Source organism: Dipodomys merriami, unplaced genomic scaffold (genome assembly GCF_024711535.1).
Source record: "Dipodomys merriami isolate MVZ:Mamm:240054 unplaced genomic scaffold, mDipMer1.0.p SCAF_5, whole genome shotgun sequence".
Taxonomy (NCBI): domain Eukaryota; kingdom Metazoa; phylum Chordata; class Mammalia; order Rodentia; family Heteromyidae; genus Dipodomys; species Dipodomys merriami.
In genome coordinates, this window is record NW_027206068.1 from 39,810,886 (window position 1) to 39,836,442 (window position 25,557).

The 25,557-nt window shown below is 35.8% G+C and overlaps 1 protein-coding gene across 6 annotated transcripts in view; it reads left to right on the forward strand.

The window, feature by feature from the left end:
- The window catches only part of Cdk14 (cyclin dependent kinase 14), a 558,419-nt gene that overhangs the window by 299,767 nt on the left and 233,095 nt on the right, over positions 1 to 25,557 (forward strand). For all 6 annotated transcript variants that reach the window (XM_069996437.1, XM_069996440.1, XM_069996441.1 and 3 more), the window contains one exon: positions 16,404 to 16,524. In XM_069996437.1, coding sequence (XP_069852538.1) covers positions 16,404 to 16,524 — 121 coding nt within the window. The remainder of the gene's footprint in view (positions 1 to 16,403; positions 16,525 to 25,557) is intronic.

Genomic DNA, 25,557 nt, shown 5'->3' on the forward strand with positions numbered 1-25,557 from the left:
GAAAAACTAAAGCCACTTCCTCTTAACTCAGGAACAAGACAAGGATGCCCACTCTCTCCACTTCTCTTCAATCTAGTATTAGAATGCCTAGCTACAGCAATAAGACAAGATGCAGACATAAAGGGGATCCAAATAGGGAAAGAAGAAATAAAACTCTCCCTCTTTGCAGATGACATGATCTTGTATTTAAAGAATCCCATAGACTCCACTCCCAAATTACTCAAGCTGATTCAAAACTTTGGCAAAGTAGCAGGTTATAAAATTAACCCCCAAAAATCAATGGCTTTTCTATATGCCAACAATGAGAAAAGTGTGGCTGAAATTAGGAAAGCAACTCCATTTGTAATAGCCCCACAAAAAATAAAATACCTAGGAATTAACTTAACTAAAGAAGTGAAGGACCTCTATGATGAAAACTTTAAAATCTTGAAAAAGGAAATCAACACAGAACTTAAAAAATGGCAAAACCTCCCATGCTCCTGGATTGGCAAGATTAACGTCGTCAAAATGGCAATACTTCCCAAGGCTATCTACAAATTCAACGCAATACCTATCAAAATTCCACCCTCATTCTTCAAGGAAATAGAAGAGGCAATCCAAAAATTCATATGGAACAATAAAAGACCCCCGAATAGCAAAAACGCTCCTCAACGGAAAGAACAGTGCTGGAGGAATATCAATACCAAATTTCAAACTCTACTATAAAGCCATAGTAATCAAAACAGCTTGGTATTGGCATAAGAACAGACCTCAGGACCAATGGAATAGAATTGAAAACCCAGAAATGAACCTACAGACCTATAGCCATCTAATCTTCGATAAGGAAGCTAAAACAATAGAATGGAAGAAAGACAGCCTCTTCAGTAAATGGTGCTGGCAAAATTGGTTAACTACATGTAGAAAACTAAAGCTAGATCCTTATATATCACCCTGCACCAGAATCAACTCCAAATGGATCAAAGACCTTGAACTCAAAGCAGACACTCTGGAAACATTACAGGATGGAATAGGAGAAACCCTAGGTCTCCTTGGCTCAGGCCGAAATTTTCTGAATAGAGACCCGGAAGCACAACAAATCAAAAAAAGGTTGGACAAATGGGATTGCATAAGATTGCAGAGCTTCTTCTGCAGGGCAAATGACATAGCTGGCAAGATCAATAGAAAGCCCACCGATTGGGAGAAGATCTTTACTAGCCATACAACGGACAAGGGTCTCATATCTAAAATATACTTGGAACTCAAAAAATTAAACCACCCAACAACAAATCCTCAAAGAAACAACTGCCCAATAAATAAGTGGGCGAAAGACTTAAAGAGAAGCTTCTCTGAAGAAGAAAGAAGGATGGCCAATAGACACATGAAGAAATGTTCAACATCCCTAGCCATAAAAGAAATGCAAATCAAAACAACATTGAGATATCACCTCACTCCAGTTAGAACAGCAAAAATCAAGAACTCTAACAACAACAGATGCTGGAGGGGATGTGGACAGAAAGGAACCTTACTTCACTGTTGGTGGGAATGTAAACTTGTTCAACCACTTTGGAAAGCAGTATGGAGGTTCCTCAAAAGACTTCACATAGATCTCCCCTATGATCCAGCAATCCGACTTTTGGGCATTTACCCAAATGTTTACAAACAAGACCACACTAAAGCTACCAGCACAACTATGTTTATTGCAGCATTATTTACCATAGCTAAGATATGGAACCAACCCAGATGTCCCTCAGTAGATGAATGGATCAAGAAAATGTGGTATATATACACAGTGGAATTCTATGCCTCCATCAGAAAGAATGACATTTCCCCATTTGTTAGGAAATGGAAAGGTTTGGAAAAAATTATATTAAGTGAAGTAAGCCAGGCCCAAAGAAGCATAGGTCCCATGATTTCCCTTATTTGCAATATCTAGTATAGGTATGAGTCAAGCGGAAAAGGTCAGATAATGTGATGTTAGGAAAATGAACCCTTAAATATGTATTTTAATGTTTTCGTTTCTTTCATGCATGTGTTTCTAAAGCATTTATAAGATTATTTCTTTGTTGCTTTGTATGTCCCTCCCCCACAATGTAACCCCCGTTTTCACTATATTTGATGTCAGTATAACATGTGGAGGAGATGGGGACAAACAAGTCGTTTAAGGATTCAGGTGGACCTGTTGCAACAATGAGAAGTACAAAATATTATGTCAAAACCAGCTTTACAATGTCGGTGTGGGGGGGGGGAGGGGGATATAATTGGGTGGGGGGAGGGGGGAGGCGGGGAAGGGAGGTGAAGGGTAAACAAAGGAGGAGGCTGCAATGCTTGGTAAGAAATGTATGCATTATCCTGCCCATGTAATTGTAGCCCCTCTGTACAGTATGTTCTCAAATAAAATAAAATTAAATTAAAAAAAAAAAGAATAAGCCAGAAAAAAAAATAGTAAATAAGGCAAAAAATATCCTTCAATGCTACATCAAACCTAGTTTCTTACCACTTGCACAGTCAAGTTTTAAAACACTGTCATTACCTCAAAAAGTATCTGAATTACCTACAACAGTCTAGTAAATACTATTTCTCTCACTAACATTTTATTTGTTTTGTTTTTATTATTATTTTATTGGAAAGGTGATATACAGAGGGGTTACAGTTACATAAGTCAGGTAATTAGTACATTTCTTTTTAAAATATTTTTATTGTAAAGATATGATACAGAGGAAAAATTAGGATCACAGATAATAAAATAATGCTTCAAAAACAACATAAGCTGGGCATTGGTGGCTTATGTCCATAATCCTAGCTACTACAACCAGAAAGCTTGAAGTGGAGATGTGGTTCAAGTGGTGGAGTACCACCTTTGAACAGAAAAGCAAAAAGACAGCATCAAAACCTCAGCCTCAAATCCCAATACCAACAGGAAAAAAATATGTGAATGTACATGTACGTATACACATATGTATAAAATATATATAAATGAATATATAAATAAGTATACATAGATGTATATGTATATATACACATATAACTTGCATACAAATATATGTATATATATATATATATACATATATGTCTTATGCAGTATTCTATGCCAGAATATAATAGTCCTGTAATAAATATTTTTGATCATGAGGTCTGTTGAAACTGTATGAATCTGTTGTTTTCATGAAAAATAGCCATAAAAATATGTCAGCAAATAGATGTGGTCAGTTTGAGTTTCTAGGGAGCATTTTGTTAATTCCTGTTTTAGTTGCTCTTACTAATAGCCAGTGAGTTTATAGTAACATGTTTTTATATAATAGGAATTCAAAGGAATACATTGATAAGTAATCCATTACACATTATTTGTTAATTATATGTATTTTTATAACTCATTACTTTGGAAAGTTATACTTTCCAAAAGTATGTGGTATCTGTAATATATATTTTCAAAGTATAAGTACAATAAGTTAATGTTGCCTAATTTTTGTGATAGTAGCAAAGAGATGATAAAACATACATAGCTTGAGTTTATACTTATGCTAAAAGCTACTTTATAGAGTCTTTTTGGTTTGGCATCTTTTTGTTTTGGGTCCTGGTGATTCTGGAGTTTGAACTCAGAACCTTACACTCTCCTAAGCTTGCTTGTTCAACTGTAGCTCTGGGATTTTTTTGCTAGTTACATTGGAGATTGTCTAATGGACTTTTAGGCTTTGATTGTTCTTAAACTATGATTCTCCAATTCTCAGCCTTCTTATTAGCTTGGATTATAGATAGGCATTAACTACTAGTACTCAGCTTAAATTATGGATTCTAAATCAGCCTCAGGACATGTGGTCTTTGTCACTGGAATCTTCTTTCTCCAGTTTGTCAATGTCACATTGTTTATTGCTACACAATTTGGGGGTTTAAATAAGTTCTCGAGTAAAACCTCAACCAAAATGTACTCCTTTACACATAACCAAATAATGGTTTTGTCATAGAAATAGGCATAAGTCCACCATTTTTACTGTATCTAGTCATCTGTGACATTATGATAATAATATTGAAAGCATTGGTTTTATTGTATTATCTTAGACACTTATCAGAAGATTTATGAGTGTTTTGTTTTGTACACATTTTTAGAAATGTGTACTATAATTTTAGAAGTACGTGCTAAAATTTGGTAGTATTCCTTCTATAAGCCTGTCATAGATTTAGAGTAACATATGCCCATTAGATACTGTATTTTTGACATAACAATCATGAATTCAGTATTAATCAATGCATATTAACAAAACTTTCCTTCTAGACATCATGTATTTCAAGCATAGGTTCCCCTTTTTGTTTCTTTTTCTTTTCTTTTTTCTTCTTCTTCTTCTTTTTTTTTTGGCAGTCCTGGGGCTTGAACTCAGGGCCTGGGTGCTGTTCCTGATCTTGTTTGTGCTTACCACTTGAGTCACAGTGTAACTTCCAGCCTTTTCTGAGTGGTTTATTGGACTCTCTCTCTCTCTCTCTCTCTCTCTCTCTCTCTCTCTCTCTCTCTCTCTCTGTTTCTCTCTCTCTCTCTCTCTCTCTCTCTCTCTCTCACACACACACACACACACACACACACACACACACACACACGAGTCTCACAGACTGGGAGTCTCACTGCCTGGGCTGGCTTCAAACTGTGATCCTCAGATCACAACCTTCTGATTTGCTAGGATTACAGGCATGAGCCACTGGCACTTGCCTCCCTTTTTGTTTCTGTAGTGAACTATTTAATAAAGGTAATAATTAAAAAGAATTGACAGCAAGATACTGAGTACTTTATGATTCTAGCACTGAGATTTGGCTTGAAGAAAGTTTAAAATGTCTTGTACATTATAAGATTTCAAATAAAGCTTTATTAGAGAAAATAATGGCTTTGGATAAATTATTTGTACTGACAAGATGGGCATATTTAAAGTCAGAAGTAGGACATGTGCTTCAGATGATAAGTTTCTCTGTGTAACTCTTAAAGATAAGACAGCTGTCTAGTATTGAGCTTGTGGTATATTGCTGACAGCTCTTTCAAAACCATAGCAGTCTTCCGGGAACATGCTGGGTCCTCTAAACTTAGCATGTGTGATGTTTGTTGACAAGTGAGGAGGCAGCGATTGTCAGGGTGCTGACTATGAGTTTGAACTCCTCAGAATCTAACTATATTCTTGCATTCATTAGTCCTTGCTTCTATTGAGATCCGTATCTGGACATACAAATGAAACATTCATGGCTTTTCTATAGCTAGCTACGTGGCCAGTTTTGATACTTTCTTCTTCTTAGAGAAATCTGTTGTAAGTTTTATGCTGCAACTGTCCTCTTTAAGGCAGATCTAAAATAACAACAAAATATTTCAGCAATGCCTGATGATTCAGACTGTTCTTGCAAGCTTCTCCCTGGTTTTAGTAGCTAAACTGACTATTATGCAGACAAGCCTGAGCTTTAGAAGACAACTTGGTTTTACTCCTGCTGATAGTTAAATAATGGTTTATCTCAGCTTCTTCCACCCAGTCATTAACTGACTGTGCCAGCCACCAGTTTCCCTGCCATTCCAGGAAAGCCTATCATTTACAACCAATGATGACTATTTTAAGATCATATCATAAAGAAATATGGCTGGAGTTTTAGAGGTGATAGGTTGCTGAGATTGTTTTGGACTGGTTGAGGACCTATTTGACCTTTTCTCTTTTAAAAAACATTTTTTCCAATAAGTAACTTGCACACACAATAATAGAAATTTCAAGGAATGTAAAATGGGAGGACAGTGGAAATTCATTTTTCTACTTCTTCCTGATCTTTTGTACCTTCCCTATGTCTTTTGTTTACTTTTCTAGAGACAAAATGTGCATGCATAAGCACATACGTTGACACAAATAGTCCATAATATACCTTCGTCACTTACTTCACTACTCCCTTAACAACATATTATTACTGTTGTTTAGTATTTATAAATTTATTGTCCCTGTCTACACTTTATGTGTGTACTCTAATTTATTTGGCTCATTCTTTCCAGGAGGTTAGGCTGTTTTAGTCTTTTGCTACAAACAATATCACAGTGAATCTCCATGCACTTAATTCTTTATGTGTATAAATATACAGATAAATACCTAAAGCTGCGATTTATCACTCTCTGACACTTCTGAAACAGAACCAGAAATTTCTAAGTTGAGTTCACTCAGTGTACATTTCTGCATTGGACCTGGAGGGCTTTCAAGAATCAGACACAGCCTCCTTCCTTAATTAGGTTTGGGCCACTCCAGTGACAGCGATGCATCAAGAGTGCTAGGAAAGAGATGAACCCTTGATACAGAATTCTCTACACCACAGAGACATGACTTGTACAGTCATTTGAGGAAGAGAGACCAGATCAGGGAAGAATGTGAAGATGAGTTGGAATTTGATACAGGAACTGCAGAACAGGCATGAGGGAAACCGCCCAAGTGCATGGGTGCACCGAAGCGCAAAGAAGACTCAATGGCACTCCACCAAATGAGCTTCTCACCATCTTTACATGGCAGGACTGCTGCTGTCTCAGAACATGAGCCAAGTTACCTGAATTCAGAGTCCTCCATCAGTCCTCTCCACACACTTACTGTTTACTTGTTCCCTTTTCAGTGATGCACATAGCACACTAGACCTCTTCTGCATTGGCCCTGTCATTTGCACAAGGGTAGGTGTCGGAGCCAAGTACCTCTCTCCTCTCCTCTGATGTTCCTCTTAGGGACACCTGCAGCTTGTTTAGCTATGACCTTATGGCTTACTTGGCTCCTCCCTGTGGCCTTCACTGCCACAGCTAGTCTAGGTTCCTTTGCCATCTGCCCAATGGTCAAGCAAGCCACAGCAATTCACCTGAAAACCTTTTGAACTTTTGACAGTTGGGGGAAGGACTGGTCAGGAACAGGGTTATCACTTCTCTACAAAGTTCACTCTGTTCAGAATCTAGAGATCCATATTTCACAGGGAGATCCATATTCCTGTCTCTGGCTTTTTCCCTTCCTTAAATGATTATAATCTCAAAATTCTATCTGTGATTCATGGTTTCCAGCCCAAGGTTTCCACATGGAGAAGGGACTTCCTTATGAATGTTTAGGACTGCTATAAGGTTCAATTTGAGATCTTAGGGTTTACTTAAGTAATAATAGTGCTTAATATTTATACCAGAACACACATCAAACCCAGTATCAGTACTTCTTGTGAGATTTAGACTTAAATATTACTACCTTTGGACTTTCTTAGTTTTGTCCTTTGGAATATGATCAATATCTCTCATTACATACCCTTTCTCCAGTTTTCTGGTTTCTGAAAACATGATCAAGAACCGGGGAAGTATATCTGTTTCCCGAGGCAGCAGACATCTTTCTCAAAGAGCCTTTGAAACAGTTCTACCAGCACAAGCACCCTGTTTATGTTAAATCCTTTTCCTCTGGCTCACACATCAAGATTCAGGTTAATTCCACAGCTTACCCCAGAACAGTAGGGAAGGATTTGCTTTACATTTATGTAACAGGAATTGTCATTAAGTTCGTTTTCATAGAACAAAGAAACAGCCTCAAAGGTAAATTCAGGTCTCTTTCTTCAGTAAAACTGAACAGCTGGAAGCTTTGAAACGAGTGTTTTTGTACTTTTGCCTACCAAGGCTTTCAAAACTCTTACATTAAGCAGGTAAGGTGTCAGGCAGAATCAAGGAAGCCTGACACTGCTGTGGTTGACATTTAAGCTGGCTTATCACATCTGACTATTGTAATTTATAGTCTCAGCTTTATAGCCATTGTTTTAAATAACAGGAAAATCAGTGTCCCTTTTTGAACATGCCTTAGACAGGCTTAGCATTGTCTAAGTTCTTCATTTACAGAAGATCTACTGTTATGTTGGGTTGTAAAAGGAGTGGAGAGTGGAGGTAAGAAATGATGTAATCATAAGAAATTATCCTTGCTTTGGGGGAGCTTTGAATATAGCAAAAGAGCTAAACACGGAGGGGTAAATATAGGAAGAAAACAAGTTCCATATGTTGATTGCCAAATAATCTAAAAGAGAGGTAACATGAAATTTAGAGGAGATATAGAAGAATTCTTCATGCTCATTATGTACATTTGAAATGTCATATTATATAAAATTTGAGAAATTTTAGAAATCTGACAAGAAAGTTCGTTGATTTCTTATAGGACCAGGTGAAGTGGCCACCTATAATCCCAAGATATGGAAAATACAAAGGTCACAATTTGAAGCCAGCCTAGGCAAAAAGTTAACATGATCTCATCTCAACTAATAAGTTAAGCATGGTGTTATATACCTATATTCTCAGCTTTGTAAAAGATATAAATAGGAAGATCAAGGTCTAAGACCAGCTTGGGCAAAAATGCAAAACTTTATATCCAAAATGTAACTAAAGATAGAATGTCTGAGGATACAGTTGAGGTGTTTGAGCACCTGCCTAGCAAGCTGCACACCCCCACCAAAATCAATCCAGATTCAAGCACATATATCTGTAATTCCAGCACTTAGGACACTTAGGCAGGAGGATTGAGTTCCAGGCTGGCCTGGGATACAGATTGAGTTTGAGGCCGGCCTGTATATCATAGCAAGACTGCATCCTACAAATAATGGGGGAAAAAGCCAGTATATTAATTGCTTTATCGTATGAGATCCTTATGCATTTTATGTGTAGTATTATGTGAGCATCATAAAGGATTTAGAGTGCTTTATGTATGTTTTGAGATTACTTATAACCCAAGTGAATCTTTGGTTTTCATGTAATTTGACTTTAATTACATTAGGAGTTTAAACATTTTAAACACCAGGAGCAGGTTCTCATGTTGAAAGTCTCAAAATGTGATACAGGTTATAAAAGAAGTTATGTAGATTAAGTGGGCCGTGCGTGACTCCCCACAATGCAAGATTGTAAGCTCATGCTCTGGCTAGGGGAACACTGGTCTACTACATGTATAGCTTGAGCAACTGTCTCTACAGGCCAGACACCATGCCAGGAACTGCAGCTCAAGAGTGAGTGAACTGTGGTCCCACTTTTAGGGAAACAGGTGAAGGTTGGCATGTAAATGATACACTTGGGGCCTCTGTGTAAGCCTGTGCAAGGCTGAAGACATTCAGAGCACTGGGGAAAGCCCATAGCCTGGACTGGGTGAGTCAGCAAAGCCTGACTAGAGTTTTGAAAAGTAGTAATTCAGTGTGTGTAAAGTTCTGCAGGACATGTGGACCTATTGTACCAACCAGTGGACATAAGAGAAAACTATACTAGTTTGATTATCTGCAACCAATTGGCTCGAACAAAGAAAATATATCTGAAAGAACCATGGCTATAATGGTGTCAGGTACTTTTATTCCTGAGAACTTACTACTTCAGAATAAAGCCCAGAGGATCCATTGAATTCTTTAGTAGAGGAACAATCTCTTCAAATGGTGATATTAGCTGATGGTAGGGCTCAGAATGTACTCAGTGCTATTAGGCCACTTGCACAATTTCCCAGGTTTTACTCATTTTATGCATACAGATGCAGATGCATACAGCTTTGTATCAGGGATCCTAGAAGGAAATCAAGGCCAACTTAAATGAGGCATTGAGGAGAGTTGGGTGAAGGGACTGTTTATGAAGTAGAGAGCAAAGTTAAGAATTTCGAAACCCTGCTAGCAGTAGCATTATTTCTGCCCTTCAGGGTAAAGAACTAAATTGTTTCTGGAACCTCCTGAGCACTAACTGGGCCTTCCAGGAGAGGACTGAGTTATTGCCAAGTCCTTTCCAGCTGTGACAAACACACTGACCTCACTTTTTTCCTTCCCTCTGATTTTGGCCTGTATGCCTTTCTCGGCCAAACCTATCTTGAGGCCAAAGACTCTATAATTATCCAGAGACTTATTAAGGTCTCTGTTTAGGCACGGGAGAGCCTAAAATAAAGTGAAAAAGAGTCCAGAAAGCATCAGGAGGGGCAAACAGATTATCCAGCAGAATTGCTTTGTGCATGCATTTGACAGTAAATGCAGTGGAAACTCTTCTGCTCTAGATCACACAGTATGTAAGTGGAAGTCCTTCCTGACTTGATGCACATATGTGAAACTGTCTCTTCATCATAGGAACAGGAAGGACCAATGTTGCAGCTAAAGGCCGACTAGTTCTCTCTAAGGAAACCCCCCCAAGAGTAAGGGCCAGTGAAGAAGGAAGAGAATGGATTAGAGATGTCCTTGGAAGAAGTGTGGACAGAACTTTAGACCTCGGTTTCCTTCCTGTTTAAAAATGAAGACACAGGGCTGGGAAGGTGGCTTAGTGGTAGAGTGCTTGCCTTGCATGCATGAGGCCCTGGGTTCAATTCCTCAGCACCACATAAGCAAAAAAAAAAAAAAAAAAAGAGAGAGAAAAAAAGCCGGAAGTGGCGCTGTGGCTCAAGTGTTAGAGCGCTAGCCTTGAGCTGAAGAGCTGAAGGACAGCGCCCAGGCCCAGAGTTCAGGCCCCACTACTGGACCCAAAAAAAAAAAAAAAAATGAAGACACAGAATATCTTAGATCCTTTTCAGCTTGAGAACTGTAATGGTTCTTCTCTGTACTGAGTGTGATATCCATTTCATGGAATTCAAAATTGCTCAATTTTGGAGATTTGAAATTATGACATATATTTACTATATATTAGCAATGTCCAACTCCAATTTCAGAATAGCAAGCATTTCCATCTGTTGTCACAAGCTATGTTTAAGATTATGAAAGATAATGCATTCCTCTTAACAGATATTTCCCTCTAATTTTATTGTTTGAAATCTAAATAGAATAGTGTTGACACCTCAAAATAAACTTGACTTCTCAACTGTAACCCCTCTGTAGAATATCTTTACAATAAAAAAATATAATAAAAAAGTATGACAAGAGAAAAGACAAACATAGCATAGCTGAAAATAAGTGAGGCAATTTGGATAATGACTATAATAAATATTAGAATAATTCAGTGTGACCCAAATTTTTAAATAAAATTTGCTTAAAATTACTTCATTGATTTTCATAATGTAGATGGACATTTGCTGTTATAAAAATGTAAAAATCTCTGAGTTAGTTTGAAAGTCTATAATATCCTATTTTCATCTCATGGAATATGTAAAAAATTACTTTAGTCACGGTACTTTTATCTGTGTGTATACATATATATATATATAAATACAAAAATTATGTATATATACACATAAGTTATCTTTAAGTTGTAGCACAAAGGTCTTGCTATTTAACAATATAGTTTATGAATACAATATATCTTAATCCTTGTCACCCTTTCAAACCTTCTTACTCATTCCTCCCCACCCAGCCCTTCCTTCACTCTTCTTAATTTTATAGAATATACATTGGATTTTTGACTGCATTCTCCTCCTCTGCTCCTTTTCTCTCAGTGTTTTTTATTACATGTCCTTTTGGTTGGCTTTTTACCACATCTGGCTTGAGGTTTTTGTGGGGGGGAAATGGTTTCTTGGAGTTCTGTAAGATAATAAACCCTTCCCTCTCCCCTCCCAATGATTTATGTCCAAGGACAAAACTGGGAAACAGGTATAGAAATGGCTCTAACTGAAAGTCAATGACATTGACAAAGTCAGTATCAAGCACAAAAAATCATCTGTCCTGTGAAAAGTCTCCAAAGCAGTCAACGACACTCTTGTATTGTATATTTTAGTTGACTACTGCAAATCCTTCTGGCTTTTGCCGTTATTAATTCCACTTCATTAGAAAAGAACAAATTTCCAGTTCCTTCTCAATTCCTTTAGAGCAAATGAATGGGAATTATCATTTCTGATCTCTTAATCTAAATTCATAATTTTCTTAGCAGACTTAGATTACCATGTTCCAATCAATTTTCCCACCTTTATAAAGAAAAGGATGAATTAGAACCTGAAGCAATAAATACATGTACATGGAATATAAAATGTCTATTGAGCTAGGCTCCAGTGGCTCATGTCTGTAATCCTAGCTACTCAGGAGGCTGAGATCTGAGGATCAGATTTGAAGCCAGTCCAGGCAGGAAATTCTGTGAGACTCTTACCTCCAATTAACCTACTAAAAAAAGCCAGAAGTAGTGCTGTGGCTCAAGTGGTAGTGCTCTTGCTTTGAACAAAAGAAACTCAGGGACAGCACCTAGGCCCAGAGTTCAAGCCCCAGGACCAACCCCAAAACAAACAAACAAAACCAATCTATTGACAGACAAAACCAGCAACTTCGAGGATTTCAAATGGGTTTTTTCCCAGACTCTTAAATCATGTTATATGTGTTGATTTGGGCTGAGGTTGTCCTGAGCACTAGAAGGACATCTTAGTGCCTGTGGGGATGTTAGTAGAGCAGATCTCTGAAGCCCAAGGACAAGTGTGAGCTAAAGGTAAAAATTTGGAAGTAATCATTTATAGAAGTAGTTGAAACATAACATTAGCCATCATGACTTACAGGGTGAATGCATTTGAGAAAGCATTCTGTTTGCTAATTGCTTTTCATCCTGGTAACCAAATACCTTAGAAAAACAAGGTTTCAGCCCCTCATCGCTCAGCTCCATTGTCACAGGTTATAGCAAGGCAGAACATCTTGGCAGGGAGCATGTGGTAGAGCAAAGCTGCTCATCTCATGACAGTTAGAGAGGAAGTGTCCAGTTAGGGCCTCAGTGACCAGCTTCTGCCAAAGAAGTATCACCTCCAAGTTTCCAGCATCTCTCACAGTGCTTTTCCATCTAAAATAAGTGCATTAATCCATTGATTTAGCCCTCATGATCCAATCACTTCTTAAAAACCCTACTCTGAACACTGAATTAAAGACCAATTAATCAACAAATGACACTCTAGGGAATATCTGCCCATTTGCAAATGGTCACATACTGAATTTGAGTATATAGCCCTATACAAAACTAGTATGGAAAAAAAATAGAGAAAGATCCCAGGAAGAGACCAAGTCCTGGTTAACTGTTCTGTGGCCTAGAACTAAAGAATGGAAATGTAAACACTGGGGAGTCTACTGAGACCATCAGGGTCTAAGCCAGCAGAGAGAATGAGTAAGAAAAAAAAAGCCTGATGAGTTTTCATTGCTTAATATTGAAGGGCTGACCTGCTTAAACAAATGCTGGGAGCCCTGTTTTGTGGGATTTGTTCTCTGTTCTACAGGAGGATAAAAAGGCTCAACATAGCAGCAGATGTTATGTCTGTCAGTTAGCCATTTTATAGAGGTATGAAAAGGAACTTTTTTGTTGGGAAGTTGTTAGCTATAAAGCTTCTTAAATCCTCTGGAAGTCTAATATTCTTCTATATTAGAATCAGAACAGCCCAGTTTTTAATCACTGGCTGTAAATCTTGAATAGAATGGTTTTCTCTTCTACTCTAAGATCTTTCACTGGTTAGAAATGGCCACACTTTAAGGCTGATACTTTGAATTGTTATGCAAGGCATTTTAAGTGCCTGAAAGAACTTGTAAACCTTCAGCCAAAGCAGCAGCATGTAAATAATGTGCACTCATCTGGTTAGCATCTCACTTTGCCTTTTGACTTTTAATTCAGACTAAACATTAATATAAGAAGTTTTGATACTAACCCATGAACTTCATCCTTTTTAAAAGGTAGTGTAGTTCTCTTCCTGTCGTGTAACCATAGCAACTGACAAGGAACAGAGAAAGAAAGCTTTCACACATGCTGTGCTAATTAATCCTATCCTACAGTTTTCCTTCAGCTGGAAGATGCAGTTTAATAAATTTTGCATGAGTAAGCGTGTTTGATTCATGAACTGTATAAATACATAGCATCATCTTTACTAAAACTATTTAGAAAATGTAGTTATATAATCATACTTCAAGGGATCTGTCTTCCTTTCTTTCTCTTTTATATTTGAACCATTGTTTTAAGAACTTGCTTCTCTGAACGTTTTAGAATTTATGTTAACTGGACAGAAACCTCATATTTAAGGTGAAAAACTTCTTGTTCATACAAGACTCTTTTAACAACATACTGTGTCAGTTGGTTATATTAAAGTGAGATTATAAGAGAGCTTTTTTAAGCAATACAGAAAATTGTATCTTAAAAACATAATGTTCTTGATTCTTATGAATACAAACCAATTTAAGAAACTTTGAAAGGTTTTATGTTTAAAATATACACCCTTTTGACTGTTGTTTTAGTAAGTTGTGTGGCCCCTCTGAATGAAGTTGGGACATTCTTTAACCTAAATATATAGAAAGGAAGAAAATAATATAAATTAAGAAGATTGTTTTATTTATATGTTCCATATATATTCCACCTACATATAGTTTGATTTAAAGCCACACATAATATTTTGATTTATGCTATATCTTTGAGTTATACTATATATTTGAATTTTGTTTTGTCTTTATAACTATGAATATTACATTTTTAAGTAAGTAGCTTAGTCAGCTGAGCTGTCAAAACAAACTTTTATTCTCCTATCTCTCTAGCATCACCTAACATCTGACAGTAGGACCTTGGAATACCAAGGGAATTCAGTCTGAATTCTTTTTCATCTGACTTGACAAATAAACCATGCCATGAGTCAGATCCTATTTCAGGACTTTTGTTAGCTCTTTGGTCTCTGATGGAAACATTGTCTTTGAGGAACCAGCTGTGATCTGTCTATTAGATTCTGGAAACACTTTCTCATCCAGATTGTCCTTTTTTTTTTTTTTTAGTTTGCCTGAATTCAGTTAGGATGAAAGCCTGTGGAGAAAAATAAATAAGAGGTTATGGAAATCTGTTGTTAAAAATACTTATTTATATGCAGAAAAATTGAATACCATGAATGTGTATGTTTGTATGTAATCTGTACATTTTAATATGGATTATTTATAAACATGAAGAATCTTACAATATGCCATTGTGTATTGTAAAACTTCATTACAGGAAAAAATTATGACTGCCACCACAGTTGAATTTATTAGACTTCTTTGTCTTGCCAGCTGTCCTATTAATTTTAAAATCTGCATATAATTCTGAAACTAGAATGCTATACTCAATAAATAGGTCTAAGTCATGGTCCTGAATGCTACATAAACAGTTTTAATAGTCTAAACATAGGAAAATCTATACACGACTGTATGTTGACTATTGAGGTATTTTATGCGCTTTAGGTATCATTGTGGTGCACACTTTTTACTTGTTTATCAGCAGCTTTCAATCATTGTCAAAGAAAATACTTGAGATAATTTACCTAAAGGAAGGAATGAAAGGTTTGTTTCAGTTCATGGTTTGAAAAGTTTCAGTCTGTGTTTGGCTCACCTGCAGAGAGGCAGGAAGAGCTTCATGTCAGGGAGCATGTTTAGAGCAAAGTTACTCAACTCATAATAGCCATGAAATAAAGAGAAAGGGACCAGCATCCTACTATCTCCTTTAAGAGAATGTCCCCAGGAGCCAACTTCTTCCCACTAGATCCTTCTTCCCAAAGGTTCTGCCACCTCAGGTTGGAACCTCAGGTTGGTGATTGAGATTTTTAACATGTAGGCCATTGGGGGACACTCCAGCTTCATACTGTAGTACTTTACATTAATGAGCACAGCCAGGTGCATAACTATTACAGCTATTGTTTTCCTTCACTGTCTATAGGTTTTGTCACTTCAAAACATTATTTGTTCATTGCACAAATCTTGGGAGATGACTCAGAATAACTTACTAACTTAAAAAATGGTAATCTTATGTTTTAGAAGTAAACCCCTGGAGATATTTGCATATTTTTCTGCCAATCTTTTCAAGTATTTATGGTTATTAGGTCAAATTGCAGATACTTTTGCTGGTATTTTTGTGATGGTTTTCTCCATGTTAAAGTTTATTAGACCAAGACATTTTAATTTATTATATTCTGTGTCATTTTCTGATTTACCAGCTTTGACTATTCTTTTTTATAATTACTTTGTTGGTTTTCAAATAAGATCCCAAATATACAATTTTTAGTGTTAGACAAAACACAGAAAACACACGTTTTGTGGGCAATGCCTTTAGAAAAGTGTTGCAGATTCATATTACATATTACAAAAACTGGTGGCACTGAGAAGTCTTACAATTGAATGACTGTTTATCTTTCCAAATCCATATTTTCTCAAAAGTATTTGACAAGGAACTCTTCCTGGTATGACTTACAAACTTGTAAGCTATTTGAACTAGAATTCTATGAAACATGACTTGACAAAATCCTGATTGCTACGCTTTCCTGTTACAGCTAACACTTTTTAAGATATTGTTTTCTTTGCTGATATGCTGTTAGATTCATGACAGCAGTGCTGTATTTGCAAACATAAGTTAGTGGTTATTAGCTTATGTCTAAAGCATAGAGACCACAATATGTTCTCTTCAACCTTTGTGTGAGCTTTGACATTGAGTTCATGATTCAAATTACAGTCGTGAGATTGACCTTTTAAGATAGACAACATTCAAATATAAAATCCTTGTTCTGTTATTGTCCTTTTAACTTCTGTATGTTTCATGTAACCCACAGGTCTTGCAAGAGCGAAATCCGTCCCTAGTCACACATACTCCAATGAAGTGGTTACCTTGTGGTACAGACCTCCAGATGTCCTACTGGGCTCCACAGAATATTCCACCTGCCTTGACATGTGGTAAGGAGTGAATGCTTTATACTAGCTAATCTATGTGCAGTGTTTGGTCTGGGTCAAGTCTAGACAAACATCCTAACAGTTTAGATGAAGATTGATGATGCAGGAGTGGTGCCTGCGTGTGGCCATTCCACTGGATTTTTATAACATGATTGGGAATGTTCCCTAATCAGTCTGCCTGCAGATGGTGTCAGGTACTGGCTCTTGATGGACAAAGGCAGAAACATTTTTCTAACTGTCAGTACTGTGATTTTTCTCCCCCTAAGGGTCTTAATTTGTAATTTTATAACAAGGAAGTGTGTATGTGCAAGTAACAATATAGTTGGAAGTAGCAGGGGATATGTTTAAAGTCACAGCAAAGTTCAGGAAATATTTAACTTTGGGTTGTAAATGTTAGGCAATAAATTGACTAATAATATACCCCTGAAAACTGTTGATATACATTACTCAAAGTGGAATGAAATGGTTATTTTAAAAAATATAGATTTAATTTTAGGAGAGTCTCAGTTTCAGGCAGTGGTTCAACAGAGATTAGAAATACATTTTATGTGGCTCAGTAACTGGTAAGAAAAGTTTATTATTATTAATCATAGGCTACTCGGAGTTCTCAACTAAGTGTGACTTAGATAATAATAATTATATAAAGAAATTATCTTATTTTTAGCACTCAGGACAAGCTCACTCATGGCTACCAAGCATGTCTTTTCTTGATTAAAAAAAAGTTTCCTTGTGGACTCATTATAATATTCAGTGTAAAACTGTTCACACAGTACATGGGTATTTTATCCCCAGAAATTTTCTTCCTTTAATAGTTATGTCTCTGTCTTACAGAATTACTATGCAGTTTTATAGTGTTTATGACCTCAGTGAAACTTCAACAACATGTCTTATTTATCTTACTGTTATATATGTTCTTCAGTCCTCTGCCCCAGGGATCTTGGCTTTTAGTAAATTAGGCAATGCTAAGGTCTGGATCCTGTTCTGTTTGATAAAAAAAAATATGGTAAAAAAAATAACTAAGTTATTTGAAATGCAAGACATACAGGAGACTTTCCCAATTTAGGTTTCATTAATCCTCTAGATAGGGGACTTGAAGACCTGTAAAGCCACTGAAAATACACGTAACACTTGATGTTTATGTGACTATTTTTGTAAAGTATAAATATATAGCTTTCAGTAATATTATAAAAGAATTAAAGCCCTAAGACTACCATTATAAGTTTTGGAATGTCATAATAAACCTAAAATCATTTTAGTAATATTCTAAGATGCAAAGACTAAAGATAACCAGCTATTATTGAGTGATTAAACTAGTCTATTTTTCTCCATCACACTTCCTTGCATTGTTTTTTTTTAAGTTATTTATTCAGTCAAAAATTTTCCTCAAGGATAATTATGTCCTGGGGCAAGACAGACATTTAGACCATTAGTTATAGTAGAGGAAAGGATTAGAAATAAAGGCCAGTGAATCCATTTGGGTATCAGTTACTAGATCTCTCATTTCCTTCTTACTTTCTTTCCTTTGTTGAGAGTTGGCTATACAAATAATCATTACTTAATATTTTTGAGTCGTGAAGAATTGTTTTTCTCTGTTTTTGAATGTGGAAATTCTAGTTTGTCTCTCATTGAGTTCAGCTAAGGACTTGTCTAATAAAACATCTGAGGAACATTTGTGGCCTAAAATTTTTCTGCCTTAGTTTCTTGGCAGTTCGGCTAGTATTGTATCCTTATAATCATCAGAAACTGTTTTTAATACATTAGTGACTAATTTTTCCAAAACTTATAAGAGTGCTTCTAAAATATAAAATCTACAGGAACCTGACTTGCTCAGATGTTTGTTTCTAATGTATATTTGTTTTCCAGTCTGTGTTCCTCCCCCAACCTTTTCTCATGGAAAGATGTGTGTGTGTGTGTGTGTGTGTGTGTGTGTGTGTGTGTGTGTGTGTGTGTGTGTGTGTGTGTGTGTGTGTGTGTGTGTGTGTGTGTGTGTGTGTGTGTGTGTGTGTGTGTGTGTGTGTGTGTGTGTGTTCATTTTCTTAAGAAAGATGACTTGGGCTCTTTTTGCCAATTTACTTTGAACAGCATCATAATGGAAGTATAAGAAGACTATTATTTAAGAAGAAGGAAAGAAAACTGGTAGAAATAGTAGACTCCAAATGCCCCTTTGTCCACATTCAAGATTATTTGATACCAAAAAAATAGTAAATGTGTTAGGCTTGAGCAGCTTCCCATGCTTATTTTTCACTCCATTTCTAAGCCCTAAAACCTGAGTTATATCTGTGTGATGCCTGTCATTCTGAATCTGATTACATTCCCAGACATTTTCTAAAAGCCATTTTGTAGTTTTGCTACAAGTCAGGTAAAATATATGGGTTTTTCCAGTTAGAGAGAAGTTCACAGGGCACTGATTTTTGCATAATCAATGACATCCATGCTGGATATTCAGACACCTAGAAATGGGATTATAATTGAGTCATGGCTCAGCTGCACCAAAGAGAAGTACAAATATTAACTTACGGACAATAGCAGGGACGCAGGTGGCAATAATTTTAGGCTATTTTTGCAGTTCATTTACCATTCTGGGGCAGGAGAGTATTAACTAAAAACTAGCGATCCCTACACAGCACTACATTTTCTAGGTTTCTGTTTAGCCACAGGCAATAAAAATATTAATGAAGACACATACGCATTAACATTGTCAGTAAGTGATAGAAGTCATAGGCCTTGTTATGAGCTTCTTCCCTAGTTCGCAAGCATTATGGAAATGTGTGGAGACACTGTGTGATTGAGAACTCATCAGGCAAGGTAGTTTTTGCTACGTTTGTCTGGAGAAGACCTAAGCAGTGTACCTCTGAAAGTCAAGAGTGTAGGATGCCATTGCTTAGCTTGTAAACTGCAAAGGCTCACAGGGCTCTGAAACCCCCATAAGAGAAACAGTTTGTGTGTATAGCTCTTCCTTTGCCCATAGAGTTATGCTGTGGCTGTTTAGGTAAGTCATTACTGTAAATAAACTAATTCCTTTATAGATTCTCAGAAATATGTTTAGAGCTGTATTTGTTTTCTAAAGCAGACCACTGTTTGGGATGATTTTAAGGATTATTAATATCAGGTAGTTCAATTATTTGTAGGTCTCAAATGACTGTCTCTTCAGCATTACAGTGCCTTTGTAGGGTTGGAGGGTATCAGCTACATTTCTTCCCAACACAGTATGCAAAGAATGATAGCATGTCAGTTTCTTCCTTTCATCATCTTTTAAAAAGCTAATTAACATATTAACTATGCTTGTCAAAATGTGAGGCAAATCATTTATAAATAAGCCTGTCAAATGTAATGAGATTGCGTATTAAATCACCCGTTTCTCTATTACATCTCTGATTTAAGATTAAAATTAATTTATTTAACATTATAGCAGCTGGGTGGTTAAGAAAAATTTCCATACCAGCCTAATATATAGGAGAAAGTCTGCATTAAAATGGATTTTGCATATACCAGAAAAGAAATTGCCTGTTTATTATTATAAAACCATTTACTATTGCTTTCTATTAAATAAGCCTAATCACCATACATATTGGTAATGTACAAAATTCTGCCATCATCTTTAATGATCTCTTTTGAGATAAGAAGATCTATGGAATAAACTACATTTTCTAGGACTCAGCTTTATTTACCATGGTTTTAAAAAAGAATCATGAGTAAAACCTTGCTACAACCTCCAACCTGAAAATTATTTGTTCTACATGAGGTTCTGTGGTTTAATTTGAAACTTTAGTTATAATAACAGTATAAAAATAGATGTTTTATTGAACATAAACTGTGTTCTAGGTTCTGCATTTTAATTACTTTCCTATTGTACCATAATGCATTGAAATAATATAAAACCCAAAGAGGCTCAGTAGTAGTATAGTTAAGAATAGTTAACTGCAGCCAACATTCAGACTCAAGGCCAGCCCACTCAAAGCCTTCTCTCTTTACAACACACTATATTACCTTAAGATGATTTATAATAAATTGGTCTTATTTTACTACTAAAGAAACTATAAAATACAAATGCAATAAAGTTTCCATTTTTTTTAACAGAGTATATTCTGTGTTGTGTTAGGTCCTTTCCATAGTTCAAATCTTTTGGATGGTTTTCACACTTCTCAATGGCTTTTTGACTTTCTCCCCTGACAGCATATTTTAATAGATTGTACTATATAACTTTATTCAAAGAATTCTTGAAATAAACTGAAACATGAATCACTGAACTGAATTTATTTTCATAGTACCACTATCTGTGGTGGCACATATATTTCCAAAAACAAGTCATGATTTACCACTACTGCCAAAATGAATAACCCCATTTTTAAAAGAATGTTAATAAGAATGAGAATTCAAGTTTCTAAGCTCTATAAAGTCATCTCTCTGTCAATATTGTTTGCACAGTTCTAATCAATCAGGACATAAGACCAAAGAAGACATGAATCAGTCATTGTCAAATGTAATAACTCTTTAAGAACTCTTAAGAATTGCTCAAATAATGCTTGATGGAAATGACTTTCAGTAGAATGCTACAAAGAAACTGGTAAACATCAGAGGGCAACTAAGTATTTAAAGCTGAGTTTCCAATAACAAACATGGTTTCTGAGCCCATTCTTGCTACTGAAGATTTAAATTTAAGATTAATATAGAGTTTAGCATCATACTCTGACACCTTTAAGAGTAAGAATTTTGTAAGCCTAATACACATAAGAAAATGGAGTAAGTGTATGTATGAGGTGTTGCATTTCTTGTAAGAAAGATGTTTCATGTAACAAAAGAAACAATTTGCTAAATCCATGGGTCAGAAGAGATTTGGCACATTGGGGGTATTTAGTTCCACCTATGGACTATTGAATACAAACTTAAAATATTTGCATAATACCTTAGGTTACATTTTTCTATGACTTATCTCTGTAAGTACAGTTTTATGACAGTATGTTATTATGGCATTTTAGAGTTGCTACCATTTAGTGATACCTTTGGAAGGAGCAAAGGAAACAGTTCATTTCTCTGTCATACATGTACTTAGAATTTTTACATCTCATTCTTAATTTATGTGTGTATTTGCAAAAGAAGGGATGTGTATTTTTATTTTCAATCAATATATTTGGGCTATAGCTAGTGATAAATTATAATATATGTAATGTGGCTTTGTATATTGTCTTCCTTACTAAATAAAATTTCTCTTGTTTTTTTAAAATGAATATTGGCAAATTAGCTGACTGCCCAAAACTGGTTTGGATACTATCTTAATAGCCAATCACAGTGACTGACTGTCATGTCATTATTGTAACCTTTTGTATACTCATCTGTCTCCTTGATTAGTGAGAATAACAAGAGTACATGTGAAGTTCTTTAGAAAATAAAAAAATCCAACCAATACTGAGAATAGTGTTCTTCTTAGCTCTCTGTATGTCATTTAACCAAGGCAAATATAGTGTTTCTATTAGAGTATAGTATCCAAGGGTTGTATGGAATATATAAAAGAAAAAGATATTGGATTTGGTTTTAGGGAGATTGCATAATAAGGTGTTATGATAGATGAAGATTTACCTTTCCTTTATCATCCTTGTCCCATTCCACTTTCACTTCATTCCCTCAATGTGAAATGTACATCACATTTTTAAACATGACTTACTTGTAGTAAGTCAAGTATTGTTCATGATTATATCATTCCTTTTATACATCTTGCTTTCCTTGTACTTAATAATGGTCTATAGCATTATTAGTATGTTGTTTGTCATTGCTACTGTTATTTATTTGTAAAATATCTGTCCAGTAGCTATAAAAACCTGTTTTTAAATACTCATCCAAAACTCTTATCTGTATTGTTTAATTTTTTGTTTCTTTTTAAGTTTATACATTTTTATAGAATACACTGTGCATTTATGTAATACATTTATGCAATGTGTATTAATCATATTAGGGTAATATACATTTTGATCTCTTCAATCATCATTTTTATGTGTTGATAATTTTGTACCCTTCTTGTTATTTTGAAACACATCATAGTTTGTTCTGTGTGATACTTACCCTACTCTGTAAAAAAACAAAATAGAAAAAGGAGTACCTGTTTGGTGGCCTATACTGAATTTCTTCGTCTAGTCTTCCCCATTTTCCCTTCCCATTTCCAGTGAGCACTATCTATTTCATTCTGCTACCATTTTTCTTTTTTCTTAATATATATTTTTTATTATAGAGATATTGTACAGAGGGGTTAGAGTTATATGGTCAAGGTAATGAGTTCATTTCCTGTCAAGCATTGACCCTCTTTTATTTTTCCCCTACCATCCCTTTCCTCACCAACTCCTCCTTCCCTGCTCCCCCCCAAAAAAGTTGTAAAGTTAATTTTCAACATAGTGTCTTGTACATCTCATTGTTATAATGGGTCATCCTGTATCCTTATTTCAGCATTTTGTTATTTCTCTTCCCCTCCACAAATTAGAAAAATGTATATACAAGATGCAGGGCACTGGAATCAAATACAGTGCCAACAGATGTTGTACCATGGGGTAAGAACATAGAAAGAAACAAAAAAAATCACATAGTACATTATAAGTACATTAAAAAGAACAGCAACAAAGATAAAACCTCTTGTGTCCCTATCTTGGGGTTCATTTCACTTAGCATCTGGTTATATGGTCATATGTACATAGCTTTGGACCTCTTCTGCTTGTCCTAGATATATACTAGTTATTGCAGATAAGAGAAACCATGGGACCTATGTTTCTTTGAGTCTGACTTACTTCATTTAATACAATTTTTTTCCATTTAATTTTCTGGACATCTCCCTCCCTTATCTTTTTTCTTGACACTTTCTTTTCCCAGAACTCTGATTTCTTGCTTTAGAATATCTTCTTCTTGAATATCTGCCATCCTAGAATGCTCTCTACTACATTGTTGGAGTTTCTTTCTAGTTCTTTCCTGTCTTCTGTGCTGTTTCATTTCCTCAATCCTGATGACTAGATACTGTTTTGTCTGCTGGCTTCCAGTTCAGGCAAAGAGCAAAAGAAGAACTAGATTAGATATTTTTCCCTAATTATTCCTTACTTTATGACTGATTTCTGAAAAGGGTTGGCTGTACTCGCTGTTCATGAAGCTCCTCTTGCATTACTTTAGCTGTCACTGGACTCTAAAAACTTGCAACTGTTCATTACTAGGGATCTTAGAACCTTTTAGTTACCTGGATTATTTCTCTTGCTAGCTTCTGGGAATTTCAATATGATCTTATTTTGATATGACCTCTTAGTAGTCACTTCTCGAATGTGTTCTTTCTTCATCTAGAGCTTTGTTGATTGCAGATTTCTATATTCTGTATTTCATGACTTCCTTGTTAGGCTTCTAAAGAAAAGATGCATTTGGACATTTGAAAATAAGTCTGGTTTTCCTCCGCATTTTCAGTATTTTTTAATTTCTGTAGAGCTTCTGGTATTACTGCTAAGAAGACTGATTCTATTCTGATTCTTAGTCATTTTTATGCCCCTCAGATATTTCCCCTAGAGAGTATTAGGGTTCTTCTTGATCCATTATATTCTGCAAATTCATGATAAATACTTTATTAGTGTCTTTTTCTATTGCTGATGAGTAGTATCTCTTCAATATAAAGACTCTTCTGTTTAAGTTATTTAAAAACTTGTATTTTCCAGAAAATTTATACTCATTTAATATGGGAGCTCCTATCTTTATCATGTATTTAAAATAAGCCTTTTCCCTTATTTTACAACTGGCTATCTTCCCAGTCTTCGATTTCCCAATCTTCCTAGTATATGTCTAGGACAAGCAGAAAAGATCAAAAGCTATGTACATGTGACCATATAAGATAATGTCAGCGAAATGAACCTCAAGATAGGGACATGAGGTTTTATTTTTCTTGCTGTTGTTTTTAATGTATTTGTAATATACTATGTAATTTTTTTGTTTCTTTTGTATGTATAACCCCTGTTTTCACTGTATTTGATCCAGTGCCCTGCATCTTGTATATACATTTTTCTAATTTCAGGAGGGGAAGGGAAATAAAATGCTGAAATAAGGATACAGGTTGACCCATTGTAACAATGAGATGTACAAAACACTATGTTAAAAATGAACTTTACAGGGCTGGGAAGGTAGCTCAGTGGTAGAGTGCTTGCCATGCATGCATAAGGCCCTGGGTTCGATTCCACAGCACCACATAAGCAGAGAAAGCTGGAAGTGGTGCTATTGCTCAAGTGGTAGAGTGCTAACCTTGAGCTGAAGAGCTCAGGGACAGCTCCCAGGCCCAGAGTTCAGGCCCCAAGACTGACAAAACCAAACCAAACCAAACCAAAACAAAACAAAAAAAGGAACTTTACAACTTGGGGGGGGAGGGAGGAGTTGGGGAGTTGAGGGAATGAAGGGATAGTAGGAGAAAAAGGAGGAGGTAACAATGCTTGATAGGAAATGTACTGATTACCTTACTCATGTAACTGTAACCCCTCTGTACAGTATTTTTACAATAAAAATATATACTAAAAATTGTGTATGTGTACTTGTAATTTAAATATATGTTCATACTTATATACAAACATACACATAATTGCTGCATGTTCCTTTTTCTCTGCTCTGTGTTAGTAACTTTCTTCAAATATAGGGTATTGAGATGTTGTCTATTTACATTTATAAACATGGCACTGTAAATCTGTATATTTATGAGGGACCAATTGACTGGTCAGCTCATTGCATCATGTTCAGGCAAAGAACAGTGAGAGATTCACATATATCAGTGTTGAAAAACTATTCCTGAATCTATCTCAAATGCTTATTCCTGGCAACTGACATCTCAGATCAGCATATAAGAAGGGGGCTAATAGACCAATGCATGCTTTCCACTGGAGTCCTTTTCTTCATTGTTTACTCCTACAAAAAACTTTCACTCTTCAGTTTGAAGCCTTTTGGATTATTTTTCATGTGCTTCACTGCTGTTTGTTTGGGGTGAGTTGGGAGATGGAGGAGGCCTATGGATTCAATGCTCCTTCATATAAACTCTCCATCCTGCCA